This window comes from Eublepharis macularius, chromosome 2 (assembly GCF_028583425.1).
Source record: "Eublepharis macularius isolate TG4126 chromosome 2, MPM_Emac_v1.0, whole genome shotgun sequence".
NCBI lineage: Eukaryota > Metazoa > Chordata > Lepidosauria > Squamata > Eublepharidae > Eublepharis > Eublepharis macularius.
The window spans coordinates 43083135-43110671 of record NC_072791.1 but is presented as its reverse complement, the minus strand read 5'-3'; the positions used below and the strand labels follow the sequence as shown (position 1 = coordinate 43110671).

The following is a 27537-nucleotide window of genomic DNA, read 5'->3' as shown; positions in this document are numbered from 1 at the left end:
GCCTCCAACCGAAAAGAAATGTCCGGGTGCCCAATCAGCAGGCCCTGCCCCTCCGTGATGTATCGAGACATGGCGCGGGCCACCCTCTGGCGGATTCCGTCGACCTTCTCTGGATGCCGTGCGTAACGCCACACCCGCCTCTGGAGCAAGTCCGACCAGAGGAAGAAAGTCCCCGGGAACAGGCCCCGCAAGTAGTCCAAGTCTCCGCACATCGCCCGCTGGAGCTCCGGTCCCTCCCGCCGTCCGAGGTCATTTTCACCCAACTGGATGATGAGCGCGTCGGGTGGCCCCAGGCGGCGGGCCTGGTGTACCAAGGTGGGTACCAGCGCCTCCCACAGCATGCCGCGGGCTCCAATCCAGCGGATCTCGACGGAGTCGTCCAGACCAAGGTGGGCCCCCCATCCGGACGTCGCCGCGTACTTCCCGGCCCAGTGAACGATGCTATGGCCGCAAACCCAAACCTTCCTTCGGTGACCTGGAGACGGGGGGGAACACAAGGCAAGGTCAGCAAGTAAGGACCCGTGAGGGGCGGATGTAGGAGATAAAGGCCCTGGACCTCCAGCGGCCGAGGCGCTGGACCACCTGGTCGGGGAGACCCAGGCCCGCCGCTGCCGTGGCAGCCCCAATGCGAAAGGAGTGGGAGGCAAATTCCGCGGGGGGAAGGCCGGAGGCCCGGAGTCCTGCTCGCAGGATAGAGACAAACTGGTACCGGGTGACCGGAGAACTATCGCCATGGACCAGGAAGGGGCCGGGGAGGGGGGGGCGGGCTGCCAGGTAGGTGCGGACCGCCGCGACGGGGCATAGGGCCTGGCCCCGCAGGGCCCGTAGGCGTACGACAACCCCCCGGCCCTGCTGGTCTGCTTTCGACCTCCGCAAGGTGATAGCCACCATGTGCCTGGACAAGGAAACATCCCCGAGGGCAACGGCCCTGCATGAAGCGTCCCATCGAGAACCAACCACCAGCTCGCTAACGCGGAAGGCCCCGAAGAAAGCCATCGTGAAGGCCGCCCGGAAGAGCTGCGACTCGTAGGCGGACCAGCATATGCTGGGGACCGCCTTGAGAAGTGCCCCCAGGATGGAGAAGGTGATGGGTCTCCGCTGGTCAGGAGGGCGAGGGGACAGCCGCCCCCACCCCTCTATGGCCCGGCGGGCCTCGAAGCAATCACAGGGGTCTGGGAGCCCTTCTGCCCTGCTAAAGAAGGAGATGCCTGCCAGGGCCGCCCGCATGGTCCTGGGTGCGAGACCCTGGCCCCGCATGTGTGCAAGGTACTGCAGCACCGACGTGCGGGACGCCGGCCAGGGGGCCCGCTTGCTGTTGCTCGCGGCGAAGGCCAGGAAGCGTGTCACGGCCTTTGTGTAGGCTCGCCGGGTTGATGGTGCCACTGAATTCAGGATCCCCTCCATCACGGTGCTTCGCCAACTGCCCACAGAGTTGCTGGAAATGGGTCGGGTGCGCGGCTGGCCTCTGGAGCCAAGCTGAAGAACCTCTCCAACTGGAAGCGAGATAGTGCATCCGCGATGCCATTATCCAAACCTGCTACATGGCGAGCAGAGAAGGAGATGTTAAATGCAAGGCAGCATAAGACGAAACGGCGAACGAGACGCATGACCCGCTCAGAGCGAGAGGACTGCTTGTTGATAACCTGCACGGTGGCCTGATTGTCGCACCAGAAGAGGACGCGCCTGTCCTTAAACTGCTCCCGCCAGACGGTCACCGCCACCAGAATGGGGAAGAATTCCAGGAAGGTGAGGTCCCTAAGGATCCCCGAGCCGGCCCAAGAGGGGGGCCACCGTTGGGCGCACCACCTCCCCTCAAAATAAACGCCAAACCCCAGGCTGCCGGCTGCGTCCGATTGAACCTGCAGGCCGGCGCCCGGGGATAGGGGGGTCTGCCACAGGGAGACCCCATTGTAATGGGCCAGGAATTGGAGCCACACCCTGAGGTCCTCCTTGATTCCCGCTGTTAAGCGGATATGGTGGTGGGGCGCAGATGCTCCCCTGCAGGCCCTGGAGAGGCGGGAGCAGAAGGCGCGCCCTGGGGCAACCACCCTGCAGGCAAAATTTAGGTGCCCAATGATGGCTTGCAGCTCCCTGAGAGTGCACTTCTCCTGGGCCAGGGCGCCTGAGATGATGCCCTGCAATCGACCCAGCTTGTCAAGGGGAAGGCGGGAAAGCCCTGCCTCGGAATCTAGCTCGATGCCAAGGTAGGTGAGCCGGGTGGTGGGGCCCTCTGTCTTTTCCTGCGCGAGGGGAACCCCCAGCTCGGCGGCCAGGGATTGGAATGCCCGCAGCCGGAACGCGCACGTGCCACCACCAGGGGGCGCTATTATAAGGAAATCATCAAGGTAGTGGCTGATGTGCGGGGACCCCAAGCGGCCCTTGGCCGCCCATTCAATAAAAGTACTGAATGTTTCGAAGGCCGCGCATGCCACGGAGCACCCCATCGGCATGGCCCGGTCCACGTACCATTCCCCCTTGAATTTGAACCCCAGTAAGCAGAAATCTGACGGGTGAACCGGCAGCAATCTAAAGGCGGACTCCACGTCGCATTTGGCCATAAGGGCCCCGGGCCCGCAGGACCGCACCAGGCGAACTGCCTGGTCGAAGGAGGCGTACTTCACGGTACATAGCTCTTGGGGAATGAAGTCGTTAACTGACGACCCCCGGGGGTAAGAGAGATGGTGGATTAGCCTGTATTCCCCCGGGGCCTTCTTGGGGACAACTCCCAGTGGGGAGACCCTTAAATTGGGAATAGGAGGAGAGGGGAAGGGGCCCGCCACCCGGCCGAGAGCCACCTCCTTGGCTAGTTTAGCCGCGACCACATCTGGCAGGTCTCTAGCGGACTTAAGGTTCCCCGATGAGGTGGCAACCCGCGGGCCGGTGAAAGGGATGCGGAAGCCCCTTGTAAACCCCTCCAGCAGAAAGGCCGCCGCAAGCTTATTAGGGTATCGAGCGAGAAGGGGGCGGAGGGCATCGACCCGAACCGGGGTGTGGGCGAGGCCCAGCTCCGTGTTCACGGAGCTATTTCCCGCTGACGGCGGATGGAGCAGTGCTGGAGCCGGTTCCCCCATCTTTATGTGCCCCACTGTTGGAGGCCCGGCCCCCCCGAAAGGGCGCCGTGGCCTGCGACCCCCGGGCGCATGACTGGCGGGGATGGGGGGCCCCGCATGTGTCACAAATGTGCTCGTAACGGCACTTGGGGCGCTGGCACCTGCCCTGATTAAATTCCCAGCACAGGCCGCGCGGCTTATCCCGGCGGCCTGGCCAGCGCCCCCCCCTGGGGCCTTCGCCCTTAGTGCGCATGTGAGGGCCGACCAAGAGCAGCCAGAGCTTCTGGCTGATAAGGTCCCATCGGGCCTTGGGGCTGTGGGAGGCCCTTTTGCGAAAGGCCTCGTCATAATCTAATGCGGCCATGTCCCCCGCCAGCGCCCTGGCCCGCAGCACGTTGCTCAGGTGATTGGAGAGGTGCCAGCCCCGTTCTGGATATGCAATCTGGACCACCCCCATATAGACGGAGAAACCCTCCAGCCAATTGTTGAAGGAGCGGTCCGCCACCTCCCTCTTGCCCCCTTTCCTATCCCGCCTGGAGGAGGGGGCGCACCTGCCGTCCTCAGCCTCTGGCCTGAGGAGGCTGAAGACGTCAATGTAATATCCATCCAGGATACGCTCACGGACCTTCCGTGCCAGGTGCATCCCCGGGGGGTCCTCATCGTCCCTGGGGTCCTCCCTGGGGGGGGGCCCTCCCCCTGATCCGACCCCCATGCACCCCGGGGGTCCCCTTCGCCGGTCTGGGCCACCCTGCGCCTCTGGGCCCACCCTGGGATGCCTGGGACATGGGCCGCTGCCCCCCAATACTCTTCCCCAGGGGCCCCTTCTTCCGATGAGGAAGACTCACCTGATGACTCCTCGCTGCTCGTAGCCTCATGCCTTCTGCGTCGCCGCGCCTTCTTCCGCAATGTCCTCCTGCGCTTTGCGACTGGCTGTCTCTCCTCGCTGGAGCTGTTGGAGGTTGAGGACTGCGTGTCCCGTTGCCTTCTGGGTGCCATGGTGCCTTTCTTCTTCTGGGCCTGGGATCGTCTGGGGACCTCTACCGGCTCCACAGGAGGCAATGCCCCCCCGGGCCCGGAGTTCCCCAGGCGATCTACCCGGGCTGTCAGCACTTCCAGAGCCCTTGCAATACTGTGGAGAGAACTGGGGGAGGGGTCTCGGCTGCTGCCGTGCTGTCCCGGGGTGCCCCTCCCCCGGCTGGCTGACGACCCAGCTCGCCTTTTGCCTCCCGCCCCCTTACCACCCATTGGGGCGGGGGGCGGAGGGGATTGCCTCCCCCCCCTTTCTGCTGCTGGGTGCCCTGTCCCCTTTTTGCGGGTGTTTGCCCCCGTCTTGCCCCCCCCCGGGCAGCCCTGCTGGCCTCAGGCTGCCCTCCCTTGGGCGGCTGTTTTGGCCTCACGCTGCGTCCACCCCCCGCCACCGGCCTCCGTGCGGGCCCGGATGATGAGGAGCGGGGGGCTTTTGCAGGCGCCGGTAAGGCCCGCTGCTTCTTTGGAGCCATGCCCTGTATGTACGGGGGATGGGGCACTCCGGCCTCCCTCCCTCCGGACGTGCTTGGCCCGCGGCTTCCTTGCTGCCGCGTCGGGATGTGGGCTTGCCCCAACCCCTGGCCCCGATCGCCGCACTCCCACCCGGCTCGTGCAAGCACGGTCCGGGGAGCCGCTCCTCGATTGCGCTGCGCCCGTCTGTCGCTTCCTGCTCCCACCCGACTCAGCCTCGAGTGAGCCGGGGAGCCGCGTTGCGGAGGACGCAAGGGAGAGGCTCAGCTACACCTCTCCCACTTTGCGCTCCCTCCGTTCTTCTGGGCACGTGGTCCTCCGCTCTTCTTCCGGACGCCGATCCTTCTCCTGTCGCCGCCGAGCCCGAATGCAGGGGTGAGGGGGCGGCACCGATATTTATGTCCCACTGCCGGACCTGAGGGAAGCCTACCTCCCCAGGTCCGGCAGAAGCCCCCGCCCCCCCAGGCGGCCCCTGATTGGCCGCCTGGGTTTGAAACTATTGGCTGCCGGCCGGCCCGTTGCATGCTGGGCCGGCCGGCCTCGCAGGCAGCCAGCCACGCTGCCCTCCCTTCCCCCATCGGCAGCAAACTTCCCCGCCCGGTAAGTCGGGCGTTCGCGCTTTCCTACATCTAAAAAGTTGCAAGTAGAAAACTGCAAAGTGAGGAATGAGTTGGACTAGATCCTTTCTCCTCAATATGTTAGTTTTCTTCGTGCATATTTCTTTTCCGCCATGGGGTACTGTGCAAAAATAAATTCACCCTTGAAATGCTGCAGTCCACTGTACCATTTCAGGATGCTACCACCTCAATCCGCCATAGACCTTGCTGAAAGTGCTATTTCTATAGTGGGTCCAAACTGGACTCTTTTATGTCAGAGATAAACCAGCTCCACAGCTAATTGCCTAGTTGAGTACGTTACCGCTTCAGCCACACATTCTACAAACTACATGACAGCCCTATATTTAATCCTCTGTGTTGCAAGAATGTTAGCATCCTCTACTCCTGGAGAGAGGGCAAATACTCCGTATCTTCTGCCTTTGCTTTCTGTATCAACCCACACTCCTGCTCATGAGGAATGCAGCAGAGTGACAGTTGTGATGCTGAGCAAGCTCTATTGTCCAGACCTTCCCACTCCTAGTGCCTTTGCTAATTTCACACCAATTTGACCGGAGACCTGCAAAGGCAGGATTTGAAAAAAAACACACATCCACTAATCCAATTAACCTTCGATTAAGGTTCCAAAATCAATGCTATTCTTTTGGCCTGAGGAGGTAATATCGAGCCCTGAGAAATGAGCTACATCACGACCTTTACTTTTAATGAGATCAATAGAAGTTAGTGTCGCCGTCTCTTAAAATAATTGGCAAATATTATGGCTGGATTAGGGCCAACAGCTAGTATCTGTTCAAATCAAAAGAGACAGTAATAAATAGAACCAAAACAGGAAAGGACACTGTCTTGCATTATCTGTTCCATCTCTTTCCAGTGGTCAGTTGGGAAATGAAGTCACCAAGGTAGAAACAGGTGGGCAGCGTACAACGCATCTAGGACACAGCAGAGCACAGCAGTACATGTTGCCAATTTAGATTCAGGCATACTGAGAACTGCAACTCAAACATGATAGGCGAACTTCAGTGCATACATATGAGGTGAGCTCTTCAATTTTTTAAAAATGAAATTAATCTTGATTACCATTCCAAGCAGCTTTGTGCCTGCAGTGTAGACACTTGAGCTACAGGGCCAGGTTGTGTCTCAGTAATAATAAGTAAAAAGTTGCAGAATGTTTCCTTTGGGTCATGGGTCATTAAAGTGACCTACTTGTCAAAGAGGAAATTATTCATGGTTTGTCCCCTCTTTGCCCCGTGCAGTTGGATACATACGTTAAAAGACTTTGGGTATATTGCCTGCTTTTTGTACCAGCTCATTTAGCAGCATCTATTTGTGAACTGTCACAAGATTGGCTAGGTTCATTGGGACACAGATATCTTAAGTAGTAAGTCTCCGCTTGGATCCTATGAATGAGTTCCATGCACACTAGACAGTCTGTGCCATAGAAAGCACTTCCTCTTCTTCTAAAACCTCTGTTTGCATAAGATCCCACTGGAAAGCACTGATTTTGTGCAGACAAAAGTTTTAGAGGAAGCACTCTCCATGGCAGAGAGTGACTAGCATGTATGGAACTCATTCATAAGATCCATGCTGTAAATCTCAGAATGGAAGGAGTGTAATCACATACAAATGGACACATCCAAATTCATTTGAATGTGTCCACACAACTGTCATGGACCAGCCAAGCCCAGCAAAGCAAAGAGATGCAGAGGACTCCTCTAAGGAAGAGGCGACCAGTGAACCTGACCCAAACCCACAGCCAGTGGCAGAGGCTGTGTAGGAGGAAGCAATCTCTGAAGGGCCAGACATAGATCTGCAGCCAGGAGGACCCAGCACATTGGCTGCTCAGCTTTCCAGCCCTGGGCTGGCAACAGCCAGGCACAGGGCAGTCTCCCCCCTCATCACTGGAGCCTTGGGAATGCCATTGGAGGAAGACAAGGAAAGACCTTCCAGCCAGAAGGCACAGTGCCCGCCTAGCAGCACAACACCGGTCCAGCATCAACAGCGATGACGTGTGCTCGCAGGAGCAGGACTGAGGCAGCAGGCTGGTGCACGATGAAGCACAGCTGGTTAAACAGCATGGGGCTTAAAAGCAACAGAGAAGGGAGTGGCTGTGTGGAAGCAACGTGTCTGCTAACTACTGACCTTACTGCTTGTGATTGGAAAGGATTTCCTTATCTCTGACCTCACTGAGAAATCTGATTCTGGAATACCCCTTTAGATGCGAAGCCACAAGTGTTGCCTAATCCATGCTTAAACCTTAGAACTGTGTTTCATCCAGGTCAGGTGCATAGAAACTATCTGTCTGTTGGCTGTGTGTGCCAGTAACTGGGACAACAATTTGGCAAACAGTTCCCTCCCTGATTGCAACCAGTGAGCAGGATGTGAGCTGAAACAGCATCCTTGCTTAAAACATTTGCTTTTGTTTTGTAAAAAGCCCTCAGTGGCTTGGCTCTAAGGAAGGGAATACTGGCTTCTCACAACCCTGCTAAAATCCACGGATGTTTTCAATTGAAAGGGTAATCTGAGCACTGCAGTTTTCTCTGCAGGTGTTTTTTAGTAGCAGTGCTGTCTGGGTGTCTGGAGGACATCTTGATGTACTTACTTCCTGAGCCACCAGTGGCCTGGTGCAAGTCCTTCCTTTTGCTGCAATCGCCCCTACCCACCACTTACCCCCTGCAACTACTCCAGTTGCTTTTCTCCTAGCCGTGGTTTCCACATGTTTCTTGCATCAAGTAGAAAAAAGTGGCGGGGGAAGGGGGTTGAGGGGGAAAGGTTAAGAATACATACCCCTGTTGATGGTTGCCAGCCTTCACGTGGTGGCTGCAAATCTCCCGGAATTGCAACATCTCCAGGTGACAAAGATCAATTCCCCTGGAGAAAATGGCTGATTTGGATGGTGCAATTTATGGCATTATACTGCACTGAGGCCCCTCCCCTCCCCAAACCCCACCCTCTCCAGGCTCCATCTCAAAATCTCCAGGAATTTCCCAACCCCGACCTGGCAACCCTCCTGTCACCACTTCTCCCATGCCCTCCTCCCAATACTGTACAATTAAAAAGCATTGCCCAAGATTCCCAGATGCATATGCACTGTGGAAAGTTTAGATTTGCCCTGAGTTCTACCTCAGTCTCCCCACTAGGGGAATTTGCTCCAGAAATGTCAGATGAGACAATGTTCAGTGTATGCTTCCGGCTCGTTGGTTCAACTTAATTACCATATGAAACAGCTTTTCATCCCAGGAAATGCTGAAGAGCCGGGAATTCTGAGCCACCAGTGGCCTTGTGCAAGTCCTTCTCCGACTCACATCACTTCTCCAACTCTGCAATGACTGGAATGATTTAAGTACTGATTGAAGTTTAGTGCTCGTCAAGCATGGGTTAAAATTTTATTTATTTTATTTATTTGTTTAAATTTGTATTCCGCCCTCCCCGCACCAGCAGGCTCAGGGCGGATCACATTTATAGACATTAAAATTACAAGCACAATTTAAAACATAATAAATACAATATAAATATTTAAAACAAACACAAGCAGCACAAACAGTTCATTAATACATTTCCAACCGTCACTGAAAAATAATTAAAGAAGGAGACCTCTTTTTTGGAGGTGGATGTTCTAATATGTGGGCCCCATTCTACCCTACTTCGGCTGGCGGGGGCCCTACCCAGCATCAACCAAATGCCTGGTGGAACAGCTCCGTCTTACAGGCCTGGCGGAATGATAACAAATCCTGCCGGGCCCTGGTCTCATTAGACAGAGCATTCCACCAGGTTAGAGCCAGGACCCGTCTCTGGTCGATGCTAGGCGGGCCTCCTTGGGGCCAGGGATCATTAAATCAAATTTAAATTTGATTTAAAATCCATTTTCCTTGGCACATGGCCACCAACACCAAGTCGTGGCCACCAACATGACTTGGACCATTCCTTGTATCCATTTTAAAGCAGAGAAAACTCCCTGTGGCTAGCAGCTTAATAAGCATATGATGACTACGGGCTTCCACAATTTCATACATATCCTCCTTTTTCTAAATTTGTTGTTGCCTTCTAGGTTCCCTTCCTGTTAACACATCCAGACTAACCTTCCTGGTAGTACAGGGAAGTTTGTAGCTGTGCCAACAAAATATATTGGAGGATGGCAAACAAGGAGATTATAAAATACTCATTTAATTTTTGTATAGGCTGTGTAGGACTGGGCACCACACCTTATTGTATAACTGCAGAGAAGCATATTCATAAGTGGTTGTGTCACAGGAAAAGAGGAAGATTATTCAATTTCAATCAATTTACTTCGATACAGAATCAGCTCCAGAGAGTAAAAGAAGAATAGAATAAAAACAATAAAAATAAGGATAGAGAGGGCACATATAATGTGGCGAGCACAGAACTGTGGAAGCAGGTTGTAGGGGGCCAGAGAGATGATACATTGCTCCGACAAGGAAGTAAGTTATTGAGGCTCAGTCAACTGCTTGTGTATCCCACAGGCCCAAAGGCAAAATTTAGCAACTTTTTTAGTTATCTCCTGGGAAGAGTCTGCAAGAAGGAGGGAGACATAATGTTGGTCTGATCTTCCGGATAAAGTTTACAAGATTGGAGCTATATAGTGAGATCGAGTGTTATTGTAGAATGGGCAGTGCAGCAGAACATGTTCAATAGACTTTACTTTCCCTGTATGGCATGGTCAGAGCCGCTGAGGAACAGGAACACGATGGTATCTACCTTCCAGGAGGGCTGGAGATAAAGCGTTGATGCATGCGAGGGTAAAGGATCTCCAATAATTCACGCTCTCAAGGGATCTAAGATAATCTGGTGGTTGGAAGCATTTGGCATGCTGCAGAATTGTTGGGTATTTCTGTAGCTGTGCCCTATCTGATTGCAGGGCATGATCCAGAAGCCACTATTTGATTGCTTCTTTTGGTATCCAAGATGCAATAAGGCTTAAGGAGAAAGGCCATGCTCCTGGAGTTTCCCCTCAATTGATCTTTGCCAGATTGAGTGGTGAGTATCAACAGGAATCAAAAGAGCTAAACCTATTGGGCTGAAGATGAGTTTTAGCCAATAGGTGGGTGCAAGTAGCCACATGTGAGTCTCCAAGGGGATCAGCCCAGCCTCTAATCTAAGGAGGGCATTCAGGATACATGTGGGACTCCAAAGATCTTTTGTAGGAACTTGAATTATTGATTTATGGCAAGGTTCTCCAATGTGGTATCCATGGGTGCCATAGCACTCACCAGTACTTCCTTTGTTGCCCACAGAGTTTCTCAGAAAGTGGCTGGACACGTTATTGGCCACCCTAATTAAAACTAAAGAGTTTTTCACTGGAAGATTATGAGGGCTGATAAGCACCTGGGCTTTCCTTATTCACTCTATTCCCCCTTCAGGCTTTCCTTCTTCCCAGGAGATGTGAGGAGGGAGATATTCTCTTTGGCTTCACCTCCTGTGGCACCCATTTGGGACTGGATCTGCTTCCTGTGGCAGCCATTTTAAGGTTGTGCTCACCACCCTCTCAAAATTTCAAGGGTGCCCACAGGCCTGATCCTTTCTTCTTCTGGAGATGCCAGGAATTGAATCTGGGACCTTTTGCATGCAAAGCAGACGCTCTATCATTGAGCCACAGCTCTTCCCTATTAAGGAAGGGCAAAGTCTCCTAGATACCTCTATTATTGTTTTCTATCACATTTTTATCCCATCTCTCCTCCTTTAGTGCAGGGTAAGATGTATCTTCCTTCCTCCATTTTATCCTTACAACAACCTTGTGAGTTAGTTTAGGCTCATAAAGAGTGACTGGCCCAAGGCTACCCAGTGAGCTTTGTGGCTGTTTGGGGACATGAACTCTAGTCTCCCCAGTCCTAGACTGACACTGTACATCACTATACTACTCTGTCATCATAGAGGAATTGCACAGTATCTGGCTGAGAATACCTCCCCACCGGCTCACAATTTAAGTAACAGACAAATATGAACAAAGAAAGGGGAGCATGTAAAGGAAAACAATGGAAGCACGGAATTAAAATTTTACTTATTTGGAAAATAAGAGAAAATAGTGTCTTGTGAAAATAGACGTGTCTTGAGGTGCTTCCTAAACAATGGAAGGGTCTGAATCGCACAAATATCTGCTGGCAATGAGTTCCAAAGATGTGCTGCTGATGAATATGGATGGAGGCATGCAATGGCAGATGTAATCTTTGGTCTTTGTAAGAGGTTGGTACCAGAGGATTGAAGGGATTGAAAGAAGAAACTAAAGAGGAAACATAAGACAGCTAACATTGCCTTTCAGAATTTCAAATCTTCTGTTGTACTGCGCTGCCTGTCCACAGTAAGCATGTGTGATATATCTGGACCACTTTGTGCGATTCCTTTGATACAGAGGATAAATTATCCCTTGCTTAACTAAATACTCAGTGCCAAGCTTCCTTCTTAGCAGGTATTTACAAACTGCTGTTGCATCCCTCTTGACTCATCCTTTTAAAGCCCACAAAACCTGTCTTATTGTTCCTTAGTTTTTCCCCCTCCTGATTCCATGAAGCTCCTCCAAATCCCTGTCTAGTATTTTATATTGCCGCTTTCTCTGCAGTTCATCTTATTAAGGACATAAGAATTGTTACAAAATGGGCCAGACCATCTAACTTAGCATTTTTTTTACAGTGGCCAGCCAAATGTTGTCAATCCCCTACTGTTCCCAGTATGATTGTCAGAGGTAAACTGCCTTTGCAAATGGAGGCTCCACTGTGTTTTAGTCCCATTACAGTTGCATGCTTTTGTTGTACAAAGGGAATTCTGTTATTTCTTTTCTTTAGAATTCTCTGGATTTTTGCAGTCCCGCACGTAAGAACTAGGCTTCAGTATAATTCTTCACAGGGAAGTCTGGGGATTGTGGTAAAGAGTTCCATGTAAATGTTGACTCTGTGCAGTAGTGGTTGGGGGGGGGGGAGGCATATTTTATGCTAGTAATTATTAGAAAAAAGACTGACAACAAATCTGCCAGTATCTCAATAGTCTTGTGTTGATATATGGTGCAGTCACATTTGGAATACTGTGTACAGGTCTGGCCATAGTAATCACAGAAACAATATTGTAGACCTGGAACAAGTTAAATGATTATAGGGCTGGAGCACCTACAGTGTGAGGAAAGGTTTTTGAGTTAAGAGAAAAGACTATTTAGGAGGGACATAATAGAAATTTGTAACGTTATGTGTGGTATGGTGAAATGGCTAGAACATTTCTCTCCTCTCCCATGATAGTAGGACTTGGGGGCACTGGATGAAGCTTTTGGGCAGTGGGTTCACAACAGATAAAAGGAAGTACTGCTTCACTGTGGAATTTGTTGCTATAGGATGTAGCCTTCTAATTTAGAAGGACTTTAACATTTCTGGAAGATCGGTTCCTCACTAGCTGTTGATGATAATGATTAGATTAAACTTCCATATTCAGAGGCTGCAGATCTCTGAACACCATTGCTGCGGCGAGGCAACAATAGGCAAAGAGGACATTGGCTTGCCTTGTTTGTAAGCTTGTTGGGGGCAGGGTCTGGATGACAGCTGTATGATACATATGCAAAGACCCTACAAATGCACCCCCCCCCAGGTATCTTGCATTTGTAGGGCTTTTGCATGTGTACTTCTCAAACCTGGTATGGCATTATAAGTCTGTATACATAGGTGAGCATGAGTCGATATTTGGGGAAATTTGAGAGAAAGAGAAACAAGCCTTTAGCTTTGGACTAAATTGATTTTTCTTGATTGATAAGCCAAAAAAAGGTTGAGCGATAGATAAGATACACAGAAAGATACATAATTCCAATAGAACGGTTTGGCTTTAATGAATACATAAGACATATTTATATATAAGTTAAAATTAAAATATCATGTAGATCAAAGTAAGAAAATGTATAGATAAAAATCATAAACCACCCATGTTTCAACTAAAGACTCTTCTTCAGTGGTCTCTAAAAGATGGTGTTCCTTAAAAGTACAAACACATATCTAGTAAAATATCAAGAACACAATATACACTAGTGGCCAAAATTGTGGAAACTTTTTGGGAAAAGTGCATTTTTGAGGTTTGATGGCTCATAACACTGCTTTTACCATAAAATTATATATCAATGGAAAGCTAATTTAATCAAGAATGTAATGCAACAAATTTGTTCAATTATCTGTATTCTATCAAATGTTATAGCCAAATAACCAGGAAAAGGAAGCACAACTTGCTTAGGTTGATAGGAAGTAGCTTTCCTTCATTTGAATGTAGCCAATGAGCATGAGTCTTTAGAGAGCCAATCAGGTGTCATCTTGTTTTGGCAATGAGCCAATCAGGTCACAGTAGGATTCAGCTATTGATGTCATGTATTGGAGCTGAGAGGAGGTCATTTGTCAGTGTGTTATGTGATTGCTATCAAGTTGGTTGGTTTGGTTTGTGTTCTTTCATTTAGTGAGCTTGTAAAACGTAATAAAATTAAAGAAATGGTACAAAGAGTTGACTGGTCACCCAGAAAGCAATGTAAAATAGTACTATTAAGTGAACAAGGCTACAGTTATGAAGAAATTAGAAGAAAAATAGGTGGAAACTTAACCAAAGGTGGCATTTCTAAATTTTTAAAGAGGTATAAGGCAACTCAATCACCACAAAACCAGACTGGTAAAGGCAGGAAAAGGTGCACACAAGCAAGGGATGATAGAAGAACTGAGAGACTGAGCCTAGGTGACAGAAGAAAATCATACAGAATGAAATGGCGCAATCATAAAGAACAAAAATCATACAGAACGAAATGGCACAATTCAATGTGAAGTTGAGTGCAAGGACTGTTCGGCGCAGACTGGAGGAATTTGGTCTTAATGCTAGAATTCCATGAAAAAAACCATTGTTATCTCTCAAACAAAGGTTGAAAAGATTAAACTGGGCTAAAACCCATGTTAACTGGACAGCGGAACAATGGGACAGTGTTATTTGGAGTGATGAGACCAAAATCTCCCTGTTTGGTAGTGATGGCATAAAATACGTGAGAAGAAGAATCGGAGAAGATTTGCATCCTGATTGCATTACACCTACCGTGAAACACCCAGTTAGTGTTATGATATGGGGTTGTATGACATCAAAAGGTGTGGGCAGAATTTGCGTGATAAATGGTAATATAAATGCCCCAAAATACATAAATGAAATACTTGAGCCCACATAACCTTAAGTATTTCTACATTATAATATATACTATATAATATAACATAAGCTAACCTTTAGTACAATATAACCATGATATACTCATCTCTATCATATTCCAAATATATCTCTAATATTTATTTCAATATTACTGTATTCTTCTTAACATATACTATCATATTTCCATCGCTAATTACAAACAAGTAAAGATCTATTCTCCCCTTCTAACAATTATCCAAAGGTCACATTTTTCCTTTCAAGTCCCACTTTTCCCCCATGTAATCCTTAAATTTCTCCCAGTTCATAACATAGTCCAAAGTGTCTTGTTCTTTTAACTTTCTTGTTAACTTGTCCATTTCAGCCGTATTCATTACTTTCAAAATCCAATCTTCCACTGATGGTATTTCTTGAGTCTTCCATAGTTATGCATAACACATTCTAGCCGCAGTAATCATATAAAACACCATTATTCTGTCCATTTTATCAAATTCTTCTAGGTTCATACACAATAACATCAATTCTGGGGATTTATTCACAATTTTCTGTAAAACATCTGACATAATTTCTATTATTTCTCCCCAGAACTGCTTAGCTTTCTCACATGTCCACCACATATGATAAAATGAACCTTCGTGTTTCTTACATTTCCAACATTTATCTGACATTTGACTATTACCGTTGGCTAACTTCTTTGGTGTCAAATACCATCTATACATCATTTTATAAACATTCTCTCTTACAGTGGTACATGCTGAAATTTTAACTGTATTTTTCTACAACTTCTCCCAAGCTTCCATTGGTATGTCTTTATTACAATTTATTGCCCATTTTACCATTTGAACTTTAACAACTTCCTCTTCTGTAAACCATTTCAACAAAATCTTATATACTTTAGATATCATTCCCCCCCCCCCTTGGAGTAAACATTCTTCTGTTTCTGAATTTACCATCCTAAAACCTACTTTTCTACGGTCTACATCATATAAATCTTTTATTTGTCTATATTTAAACCAACCATACTGAAATGGCAATTCTTCATTCTTTTAAAGAGTATATACATTCTGGTTAACTTCTAGAATTTCTTTATACATCAGCCACTCCTCCCCAGCATATTCCATCTTTGGATTTACAGCTTCTGCAGGTATAATCCACATTGGTGTTTGCTCTTCCAGGTATTTCTTGTATTTTGTCCATACCATAAATAGACTTCATCTTACAAAATGATGCAAAAACACGGCATCTGCTTTCACCTTATCATACCATAAATAAGCATGCTATCCAAAATGCTTGTTATATCCTTCTAGAGCCAAAAGCTTATAGTTTTTCAGCACCATCCATTCCTTCAACCAGACCAAACATATAGCTTCATGATATAGTTTTAAATTTGGTAATTGTAATCCACCTCTTTCTTTGGCATCATATAATACCTTCATTTTCAATCTAGGTTTTTTCCCAGCCCACACAAAGTTCAAAATCTTTCTTTGCCATTTTTCAAATTGCTTATTATCTTTAACAATTGGTATTGTTTGTAGTAAAAACATTATCCTTGGGAGATAGTGATTTAGTATAAATGAAGGGAATGGAGAGCTGTTGGAAGTCAACTGAAAAGGGGGGGAATGGGTGGGAATAATATAATGTGATGGTTGTTACAAAGGGTGTATGGTGATTTATGTACATATTGACCCATCCAATAAAAAATTCTTTAAAAAAAAAGAAAAAAAAAGAAATACTTGAGCCCAAACTGAAGCCTTCCACCCGAGATCTTTTCCAAGATAATGAAGCATTTATATTTCATCAAGATTCAACTCCATGTCATGTTGCTGCTGTGTGCAAAAAGTGGTTTCAAGATAATCATATTCCACTGTTGGAATGGCCTGGGAATAGCCCAGACCTTAACCCCATTGAAAATCTATGGAGCCGACTAAAGAAACTGGTTAGTGAGAAGCAACCCAGCAATAAACCGCAATTAATAGAAGCAATAACTCAATCGTGGTTTCACATTATAACAGCTGCAGAACTAAAAAACTTGGTTCACTCCATGGGAAGGCGTTGTAAGGCCGTAATTAAAGCAAAAGGTTACCCAACTAAGTATTAACTGACATGGTTAGAATTGTTGTATAACTCATTTTTTCTATGTGTTTCAATTTTCTTCTTTATAACTACTGTTCTAAAAGAATTTCCATCATATAAGTTATTGCATTACATTCTTGATTAAATTATCTTTCCATTGATATATAATTTTATGGTATTACTCCAAAAAAAAAAGTGGTGTTATGAGACATCAAACCTCATAAATACACTTTTCCCAAAAGGTTTCCACAATTTTGGTCGCTAGTGTATAGTTGAACTAATCTCCTTCAATAACTCCTTAACAGATCATGTTTTGCTATTTTATCTTATGGCATATTTTAATTTAAAAATATAATTTTGAAATTTGTTAAAATATTTTATCCCAACTAAGATCTGCACCAGGGCTTTTTTTCAGCCACCTCTCGAAAATACTCATGTGTCTGGTGGCCCTGCCCCTCAGTTCCCCTCAGTTCCCCCTTGAGAGTTCCACCACCTCTTTTCCCAGAAAAAAGCCCTGATCTGCACTGTATAATGCCTTTGCAAGGTCATTAAACTTCCATCTGTTGATAACTAGTGGAGTATGTTGCCAAAAAGATAATTTCCAGCTCCTGGGAGATGAAAAAAATAGTAATAATGCTGCAGTTATGTACAACACTAAAGTTGGTAACTAAATAAGAAATTTGGAAAGCTTACTATTTAAAACAATGCAATAGAACGAATGGTTGCTCTGGAAGCACAAAAATTGCATGATCATGTCCGAAATACCACCAGTCCAAACAACCCTTACACAAAATAAATGTAAGCAGCCTAACTAGTATAATTGCTAGGATCTCAGTGCTAGATGATCCTTTGGAGAGCTCAAGCAATAAAGTACTCAATAAACATCACCCCCAAATGAGTTCTTGAACACTTGAGCCACTGACCTTTTATCTTTAAGATATATAATCCTAAAACAGAAATGTAACAGTGTAAATACTAAATAGAGCCACTATAATGCACAGAAATATATAACAAGACAAATGCTTAATAATGGCAAGCAGTAATATATATATTCCAAGAGCAGACATCCTATACAACAGCGATCCATGTCTTCCATAATCCATATAGCCATAATATCTTCATTGAGGACCTATAGGTTATGGTGTTACCTGACTGGTTACCCGTGTCTACCCTCTATCCCTAGGAGATGTCCTTCTGAGCTCGTCCAGAGTGCAAACTGGCACCAAAAGGATTAACATATAAACCGGGTTCTATTCCTATATATACAAGGTCTAGTGGGTGGCACTACTCCACAACCTGATGGCAAGGAGAGCCAAATGAGAGAGGAGAGGAGAAAACCAGTGATATGGTGCCTTCCCTATTACTCTAACGATATAGTTGGGATATTAAAGACTTGACACTCAAGTTCAATAATGGGATTTTATTACTGCTAGATAAACAATAAATAGATATGAAGTCACAAACCAGACAGAACACTATGAACAACACATAGCAAAATAAAGGGATATTCACTTGGACATCCTCCAGTTGTAAACACTTATAAACCATACACAGTCAAGTCAACAAGTTACTACAGATTTCCTAGTTGATATGATGTTTAAATGTTCCTAAATGTGCTACTGTATGTGTGGGTGTGGGTGCAATAATAAAACATATGACAAAGCCCTGTCTGGGAAAAAGGCAATAATTTCCGCCTCAGTGTCTGTGTTGTCAGCTTAGGCACATGTTCAACAAGGCTTCTGCTTTGAATCCCTGAATTCAGGAAATCAGTTTTCATGAAATTTCTCTTTCTTAATACTGATTGGTCCAGTAAACGATCTGTGCAGCTGCTGTTCTCTAATGAAATGAGCATTCATCTCATCATTAAAACAGTGTAATATTGTGACATTTTTCTTTTTTAAAAGCCATTAGATTTTGGTTGTGGATTTTCCGGGCTGTATTGCCAGAAAATTGCCATTAGATTTTGTTCATGACAGAAGACAAAATCAAAAGAAACTAACCAAGAATAAAGTTTCAGTGATATTCACAGTAAGGTGTTATTTTCTAACCTCTATAAAGGCACAGATTCACAGTTCATGCCGTTTTCTTTCCTCTTCAGCTAAAGGCTGTCATGCAAATTCAGAAGTGCATGTGCCACATTCCTCGGATAACACATCTAAGCGTACATCCTCAGATGTATTTGAATAAACAGAGGCTATACCAAAGTCTCTCTCTTTTGTCACACCTGTGTGCATACGTGCGTGCACACACACACACACATGAAGGAACCTCACCTTGAACAGGCAAATTCACGAAGTGGGCTGGGCAGCACGCACAGCTTTGGTGATAGATCTACTGCCTCTCCACACACTGGGCACAGATAGTGCTTCTTATTATTGCTGCTTTGTGATTAATGTTGATGAAAACATTTAAATTTCTGCCAGTGCTCTGGCTGCTGCCTGGCCTCGATGTGCTCAGAATCCCAGCAAGCTGGCTGCGTTCTGGGATGTTATGCTTGTGGGAGGAGGCGCCTGTCTATGCTTCACACACCTCTTTGAGTCTCACCAATGCATCTTGCAGGCAGAAACACACCCCCATCTCAGCCTTCACAGAAGGAATTCACAAGCTATAGAAGATGATGCTTTCAGGGGGAGGGGAGATAATAGATATTCAAGAGGAAAGTCCGCATGTGGGTACTGTCGTTGTACTGAGACTCCTACCCCTCAAGCTTTAGGCCTGTTACCTCATGCTCTGAATTATATTAGCTTCGGAATGGAAACAGTGCTCTGGAGTTCCATAAAGCAGGGCAATGAATCTCTGTCTTGGTCCTCAGCGTGTCCTATTTCAGTCCTAGAAACTTCCTTACCGTTCACATTGTAAATAAATAAAAATAACAAAAAGAAAAACCCAAACAAGTTTGCCTTGCAGTTTTTTTGCATTGCATAGTGGTTAGAGTGTCAGACTAAGATCTGGGAGACCCAGGTTCGTATCTCCACTCTAACATGGAAACTTCTTGGGTGACCTCGGGCCAATCTCTCTCTCTCAACCTAGCATACATCACAGGGCTGTTGTTGTGAAGCTAAAATGGAGGAGGGGAGAATGTTGTAAGCTGCTGTGGGTTTCCATTCGGGAGAACAGGGTACAACCGAACAAATAAATGGGGAAATCCAACCTTGGATGCAGCTCTTAACTCCTGCTCACATTTACATTGTTGTCCCCTTGCGTTAGCTCAGTGACTCAGCACATTAGCGCTGTAGCCCAAGAGACTCAACTTCCAGTCCCACAGAGGTTTCAACGCTGGCCAATCGGCCATTATGAGAAAGCCAGTGAAGAAGCAGAACTTTCCTGATGCTGCCTGGACCCTCAGGGCTATCTCAGACCTTGACTAGCTCTGAGTTTTCTGTGTAGAGTGGGGAGGGTCAGACCTGAACGTTCTTTCTGCCCCCTGCTGCCTGCAAATCAGGCCTTGCTCACTCAGCGCTTCTTGGCCCTTTTCTCTCTGCCTTTGATTCCCATCCTTCGTTGCTGCTTCTTGTCTTCTGTTCTCAAAGGCTTCCCAGCTTTTCAACCCTCTCCCACTGCATTGTTTTGTTTGTTAAAGACATTTTGTAGTCTACCTTGTTTCTTGGTGAGAAAGGTGGGCTGTAAATGACGTTAACGGTAATAATCCCAATACCAAGAACAACAATAATAATAATAGCCTGTTGGATCAGACCAGTGGTCCCTGTAGTCCGGCTTCCTGTTTTGCACAGCAGCCAACTAATTGCCCTGGAAAGCAAACGGGGCTCAGAGGCTAAGGCCCTCCCCTGATGCTGCCTCCCAACCTTGGTATTCAGAGATTTGCTGCTTCTGGATATGGAGGCTCCCTTCAGTAAACATGGCAGGTAGCCATTGATGAACTGGTAATGATGACAGGATAGGAAGTGAAATGACAGTGACAGAACACAAGTTACTCTGCCACAGAATGTCTGCCATGGAATTCCAGTGTGTTTCAGAGGATTCTGGGGCATGTTCTAGGGTGCCCAAAATGTATCTGATTCTTTGCCTGTGCTTGTTGGGCCTTTCCATTATTTGGTGTGAACAGAGAGAGTGACATAGAAGAACACACCTAAGACTCTCCATTACAGATCAGTAATTGTATGTGAGAAGAGGGCAAGCTTCTTTCTGAGCTTATCCATCAGAGGTCTTTTCATTGAGGGAGCAAGTTTTCAATGAACAGCAGCGTTTTCTTACATTATATTTAAAAGCTACAGGACTGAACCACTGGTTTCTTTCCAACTCTGACTCTATCGAGATTTTTGAAAGCGGGGTCAATTTTTTTCACATTTGTGGGAAGCAGTTTCATAAACAATATTGTCAACATATGGTCTGCATTCTTGGAAATATGATCATCATTCATGGCTTATCGTACTCTCTTTCCCTCCTTCTTGTGTGTGTCTGTATGTTATCTTCCAATCTGGACACAGAGCTATGTGGGTGGGAAAGCATTACAGATTAAAGTTTTGTTAAATTTTAAATTTAAAAAAACAATAAAGAAGAAAATTTCAGCAGTTTGCAGTTTGGCTCCCATAGTGATGAAAATAATGTGCCAAATTAATAATGTTTCTGATTGTAACACCTTCCACTTGTGTGAAGTGGGGAGGCTGCATGCCTGTGCTTGCTTGGTTAGGGGATCTTTCTGACTTCTTCTGGAATCTACCCTCCTTGCAGATCTGTTGGGCAAGCAGAAGGCTTATTACTGGTAGCTGCACAGAACACCCCTCCCCAATTCCTGATACAGTTTTATCGCTTGCTGTTTATACTGTGCATTTGGAAATGTGCCAAGGATCATTTATAATAATTGTCTTTTAATTGCTTATTGGACAGCCTGCTGTGGGGCTGTTTGTGTCTTGCTGGGGGAAGAGGTTGTCAGGCAGAGGCTGCTGTGTATGTGCGCGCCCATATGTGGCTGTTTTGTTGCATAAGGGAGGGGTGAGCGTGCCCCCATTGTGAAAGAGAGATGCAAAGCTCCAGGGCTGCTTACTGACTCTAAGCAGGTTTTTAACTTTAATAAAATGGTGCGGCTGATAAGGAGGTGATTGTGGAGCGGGGAGGGGGATTGCTAAAGGGGGAGCAGAGGCAGTGACAAGATGATTTAAACAGCTTCATGGTGTCGGTTCATCTTTGCAGACATCATAAATCAGATGAACATCCAGTCGAGCTAGGAGGGGTGGAGAGTGGCAGAGCAAGAGCAGGGAAGGGGCAGTGAGATTCTCATGTACGCTAGAGATGAAACCACTGTGGCCACTTTCACAGGAGGCATTTTCTGTGTCACATTCATGACATCACATCAGTCCAGAGTTTAGGCAGGTTCAGATATTCACATTTCTGTATTCTTACAAGTATGAGGCTCGCAGTTTTCTAATGAGAGAAAAGCTGTGCCTCCCAAGATGGTATTTTGAAGGCTGTGAGGATGAACTACAGATTATTATAAACACAGGGCTGCTGTCTGTAGCTCTATCCCTCTCTTCCTCCTCCACATACATGCCTTCCTGTTGTGTCTTTCCCCAATACCATCAATGGCAGCCAATGATGTAGATTGGCAGCAGGGAGAGACACAACGTTATGCAGTCAGTATATGGATAAGTTTTACTCATGGGACTTCTGTTGGGGGCAGAAACCTTACATTCATGTTTATTATAATTTGTAACTTCACTCTAATTCTTCATGACAAAACAGAGATCTGTAATCACTAATGTGCATCTTTTAGACTATGGCCATTTACAAGAATGTAAAAGCTTGTGCCTGCAAGCCTATTGTCTAAATGAGCATAGGTTTGAGACTATTTTTTAACATGTCTGTTTCCTGATTACATGCTGTGTGGATTATATTCACTCTGTGTTCGAGACAAAGTAGCCTTCTTGTATCATTTGTGGATAAAGCCTGTTTCTTCTCTGGATTGATGTCTCTCACCAGGACATATGCTGCCAGACAAACTTCCTTTATCTTCCACAAGGGGTCATTTCTCATGTTACTTTTTAAAGGCTATTCCTAAGGAACTATGTATGTGTCTAAAAGTATAAACCGTGAAAGCAAAAGTAGCTGTTTTCAAACATGTATGTTATAAAGGTATTCTTCCTTAAGGAGCTGGGGTTGGCTGCACTTTGTGGTAAGCTCAGATTTATCTCTGTGTGATTTGCAAAATAGGCCTCAGATCGACATTTCTCTTGTGCTTTCCCCAAGAGATCCCCTTCCAAACTCAGCTCCCCATTAATTTTTTTGCTGGTTGGAAAAGGTGCACATTTCTCATCCTTCCGAATCTCTGTATTATACTTTATTCAGTATAGTATAGGAAATACTTCCAACTTTGCCTCAAGCCTGTACCCTTCTCCTGGCTACCTCCAGCTCTACACAGACAAATGATCCATCACACCTGTTCTATTTGACTAAAGCATACCATACTCACATTAGAATATTTGGGTAGATACTCTCTCATTTGTTTCTGGAGCAGTTGGAATTGTAAGGCACATGTTGTCATCTGCTGACAAGGCCAGCGGTGGTGGTAGCCAACTTGGTAGCCAAGTCGTAGCCAACTTATGGTTACCCCTGCTGGAGTTTTCAAGGCAAGAGACCAACAGACTTGGTTTGCCATTGCCCACCTCTGCAACCCTGGTCTTCTGTGGAGGTCTCCCATCCAAGTACTAACCAAAGGCAACCCTGCTTAGCTTTCAAGATCGGACGAGATCAGGATTGCCTAGGCAGGGCGACTCTGCCACTAGGCGACCCCTTTCTTCCCAGGCCTACTCTTCCCTGACAAATTAGCTTCATGGTCAGGGCCGTGCCTCATATATGCCTCCTTCTTTTCTCCACTCAGCTTTCTCGCAATCTGGGGAAACTGTACAGTGAAATGATCTTTGTGAATGGCTTTGTACATTGTGACCCTCATCCTGGCAACGTGTTGGTGAGGAAGTGCCCAACCACATGCAAGACCCATATTATACTTTTGGACCATGGGCTTTATCAGGTATGCAGAGAGCTGTCGGAGCTGGCAGGGTTATGGCCAGTCACACCAGCAAACAACTATAAGCTAACAGCAACTTACCGTACCCAGTGGTGGGGTTCTTTGTTTTCTGGCAATATTTCTGTGTCTGCTCAGAAACAAGAAAAGATGAATGGAAGACAGAGAGCATAATGATGAAGGGATACAGATTTCAGTGGGCAAGGGCTGGGGTGTTGGTAAAAGAAGAGAATTGATGTTCACTAAGAAGAGTAGCCAGGAAACTCACCTGACCAGCTCCTTAGGGGGCAGTATAATCTGAACCGAATGAGTGAGTAAGTCTGTTGAGGCTATCCCAGACCTTTGGTAAGAACGATGGCATTTGACAATTCACATTAAATGCTATAAAACACAAGACAGCCAACTGGGGGTGGGGGGGTATGGACCCCATCCAAGGCAAATGCTCATTCCCAGGTGTGTGAAACTGGAGTCCAGTCACCCCCTTCATGAATTAAAAAGGCAATGCCAGATCTATACACTGATACCTAACTCCAGCCATCTTTCCATGGAATCCAGTACCTTAATCTTTGAATATCAGTAATATTTTGTCGACGGCTACAACAACTAATCAGTAATATTATTTGAAAGTGTTTTGCTGGGTCTTGCATCTCTGATTGATCCCCCCCCCTTAAAAATTGCTCTGCTCTCTTAAGACCCTGACAGACAGCTTCCGCTTGGACTACTGCCGACTCTGGCAGGCCTTGATCAAAGCTGATATGAAGCGGGTGAAAAAATACAGCCAGAGATTGGGAGCCGGTGATCTGTACCCCCTCTTTGCTTGCATGCTCACTGCCAGGTCTTGGGAATCCGTCAACAGGGGCATCGACCGATTGCCAGTTACAGCAAAAGAGGTACATTTTTTGTTCTCATTTATCCAGCAGTTTCACATTAATGATAAATAAAGATGATGGTGATTTTGCCCATGTGCAAGGTGGCACCTGCAGAAGGTCCTGTTCAGATGACTCAAGCTGCTGTGGTGGAACATAGGGAGAGAGGCAGCCCCTTAGATATGCCAGAGCAAGGCCACGCGGAAAGTCCCTGGCTCAATTATTTATTGGCTCATATGGGATCATATATGTGCATTCTGCTTTGCAGAATATAAGATGGTAGGCACCTTCCCCATGGAGTTTATCATCTAAAACTAAAGGCAAGAGAGGGGAGGGAGAGATATACCAGGGAAGTATATCTTTTATTCTAGTTTCATGTTCTTAGGCTCAGCATGGGTGGAGAACTAAGGGATTATGCTGTCACAAAAAGCGTGGGGTTTAAAGAGACCCATGAAGCTGCCTTATACTGAGTCAGACCATTGTTCTGTCAAGGTCTACTCTGATCATGGCAGCAACTCTCCAGGGTCTCAGGTAGGTCATTGAAGCCACCTGCTGATTCTTCTAACTGGAGATGCCAGGGGCTGAACTTAGGGCATTCTGCATGCCAAGTGGATACGGTTGGTGTCAGTAGGGCCAGTTTAAGTCCCTCTCATCCCCGTCTTCTACCATTTCTTACCAGGATGTGGAAATTCGGACCAATGCTGCTGCTTACCTACCTCAGATCAACACACTTCTCAACAATATCCCTCGCCAGATGTTGCTGCTACTGAAGACCAACGATTTACTGAGGGGAATTGAGTCGGCTCTGCAAACACGAGCCAGTGCCAGCTCCTTTCTCAACATGTCCCGCTGCTGCATCCGAGCTGACTCCATGTGAGTAATTCAGCTTGTCTCAGGATCCCTGACTGCTCTCTCTGCTCTTAACTGGACAATTCCTCTTTCCTGACATTCTGCAAAGGTTCATGTCATAGAACACGCAACATGTATGTTCTTGCCTGGGATAATCTAGAAGCAGTGCCACGAAATATTTAACCTCCTCCCCCCAGTGCTCAATTCCCTGAAATCTGATTGGAGTGAATTATAGCGAGGAGTAGACTTACAGGCAGAGATTGCTTTTCCCCACTAAAGGAAGGGCAGAAGGGAATTATAGGCAAGGGAGGAAAATGTGTTCCTTTTCCTTCTTCCCTTGCTGTTGTGCTCGTTAGATTTACGCTTGTGTAAAGCATGGAGGAAACAAGGTTGAATCCCACGATCTACAAGCATAAGAAGATGCTGGAGGCTGCAGATCTTCCCCACATTTCCCTCAATTCCCTCTCTTCCTGGGGAAGTTTATTTGCTGGGTTTAAGGATCTGGATAGACTGATAGTTCTGCTGATAGGAGGAGAAGGGAGTGATTTTGCGCCTTCCTCTTCCTCACTGAGAGCCAACATGTGTAGTGGTTAGAGTGTTGGACTGGGATCTGGGAAACCCAGCTTGAAATCCCCATTCTGCCATGGAAGCTCACTGGGTGACCTTCACTGGGGTCACACATGCTCAGCCTAACCTACTGCACAGGGTTGGGAGATAAAATGGAAGAGAGGAGGAGAACAGTGTAAGTTGCCTTGGGCCCCTAGTGGGGAGAAAGGCAGGGTACAAATTAAGTAAATACATAAATGAACCTCCTGACCCATGTGGCAGTTCCTCAGCTCATGTCCATGGCCCCAGGAATAAACTCTCTTGGATTTAGAAAGGATTGTTAGCAGGAGAGGAATATGGGAAAGATCCATGATCCTTGCATCTCTGTGTTGTGAGATCCAGCCCAGGGGCTGCTTGAGAGGCAGGGAGGGAAGGAAGGAGCAGCTGGAGTAAAAGCAAACAATAGTTGCCAACCTCCAGTTGGGGCCTGGAGATCTCCTGGAATTATGGCTAATCTCCAGACTACAGAGATCAGTTCCCTTGGAGAAAATGCCTGTTTTGGAGCACAAGTTCTATGACATTATACCCCAGTGAAGTCCCCAAACCCCGCCCTTCCTATATTACACCCTCGAATCTTCAGGAATTTTCCAATCCAGAACTGCCAACATTAAAGGAAACCTTTTAGATCCATATGTAAGGAGGCAGAGTGTAAGCCAACTGACACTGGTGTTTTGTGTTCTGCCCAGACCAGATTAATGAAAACGTTTCCAGAAAGTGTTCTTGCACGGGCCTCCTGCGGCCTAGTTGATTCATTGTGTTCCTTCCTGTCTCTTACCCAGGTATCAGAGGAGCAAGACTGATTCCCTCTACAGAAAGGCACAAATATCCCTCTCTGAAGCCCTGGGCCTGTGGCAGATCAGCTTGTACGAACTCTTCCTGCGGCTGAAGGGCTCCCAGCTGGGGAACTGGGTCAGTGCTTTCCTTAGCTGGATGCACCATTGTTCATAGTGAGACGAACTGATGGGAGAAGCCTCGGCCATTGTTTCTTTGACTTTCCCAACTGTAGCCATCTGTCCTTATTTATTCCACTGGAGTTTTCTTGTAAAACATAACATGGTGCTGTCTCTTGTTGTCTTTCTCAGTCGTGCTATCTCTGGCATGGAAATGGGGAGAAAAGTGCAAGGCAGCTGCTAGAGTTCAGCGGGCGCCAGAAATCCTGGTTTCCAGTTTCATAGTTCATGGAAGAGGTAGCCTGGGTAAGGGAGCTTGAAGTCTCTCACATTTTGGGGGAGTTGCTGGTACATTTTTATAGGTCCATACAGAAATCCATAATACATCTTAAAAATCCTCACAGATGAGTTCCTTAATAATATATTGGTTTCTCCAGTGGGAATTGCAGAATCCCTGCACGAATCCCTATTTCCACTAAGATGTTCTGTAACCAAGTGGCAGTCGAGTGGACAGTGGACTGGAAGGCAATCTGTTGTCTGCTGAGTTATAGGCTGTGAAATCAGAGCTGGATGTGAGGACCTCTGCCTTCTCCTCCACTTCTGCCACTGAATGATTGTGGGGCTTTGGGCAAACCATTTGCATCTTCTTGGCCTTAATTGCCTGATTATAGAATGGAGATAGCACTGCCAGCCTGTCTTTGAAGCAGCCAGAGAGAAAGCACTGCTAAATGGCAACATATTATTATTGTCTCTGAATTCATTCCTAAGAGTGTGCTGGTCATGTATCTGTGTTGCAAGTGTAAATAAAGAAAGGAATCCTCCAATAGGAGGATAAAAGTACACATATTTGTGTTTGGCATTCTTTTGCCCTGAGAGTAACATGTCACTTGCTGTTGTCAAGCACCTCCACATGTGATGGTTCTGCCCCTTCATCACTGTTGCTGAATCAAATGAGTTCAAAGAAGTGGTTTG

General features: G+C 46.6%; 1 protein-coding gene across 1 annotated transcript in view; it reads left to right on the top strand.

The window, feature by feature from the left end:
• Positions 1 to 27277, top strand: part of ADCK1 (aarF domain containing kinase 1) — a 155050-nt gene extending 127773 nt beyond the window's left edge. Inside the window, exons 8-11 of the mRNA XM_054972008.1 lie at positions 23211 to 23360; positions 24047 to 24244; positions 24900 to 25093; positions 26455 to 27277. Coding sequence (XP_054827983.1) covers positions 23211 to 23360; positions 24047 to 24244; positions 24900 to 25093; positions 26455 to 26623 — 711 coding nt within the window. The 3' untranslated portion in view covers positions 26624 to 27277. The remainder of the gene's footprint in view (positions 1 to 23210; positions 23361 to 24046; positions 24245 to 24899; positions 25094 to 26454) is intronic.
• Positions 27278 to 27537: the final 260 nt, after the last annotated feature.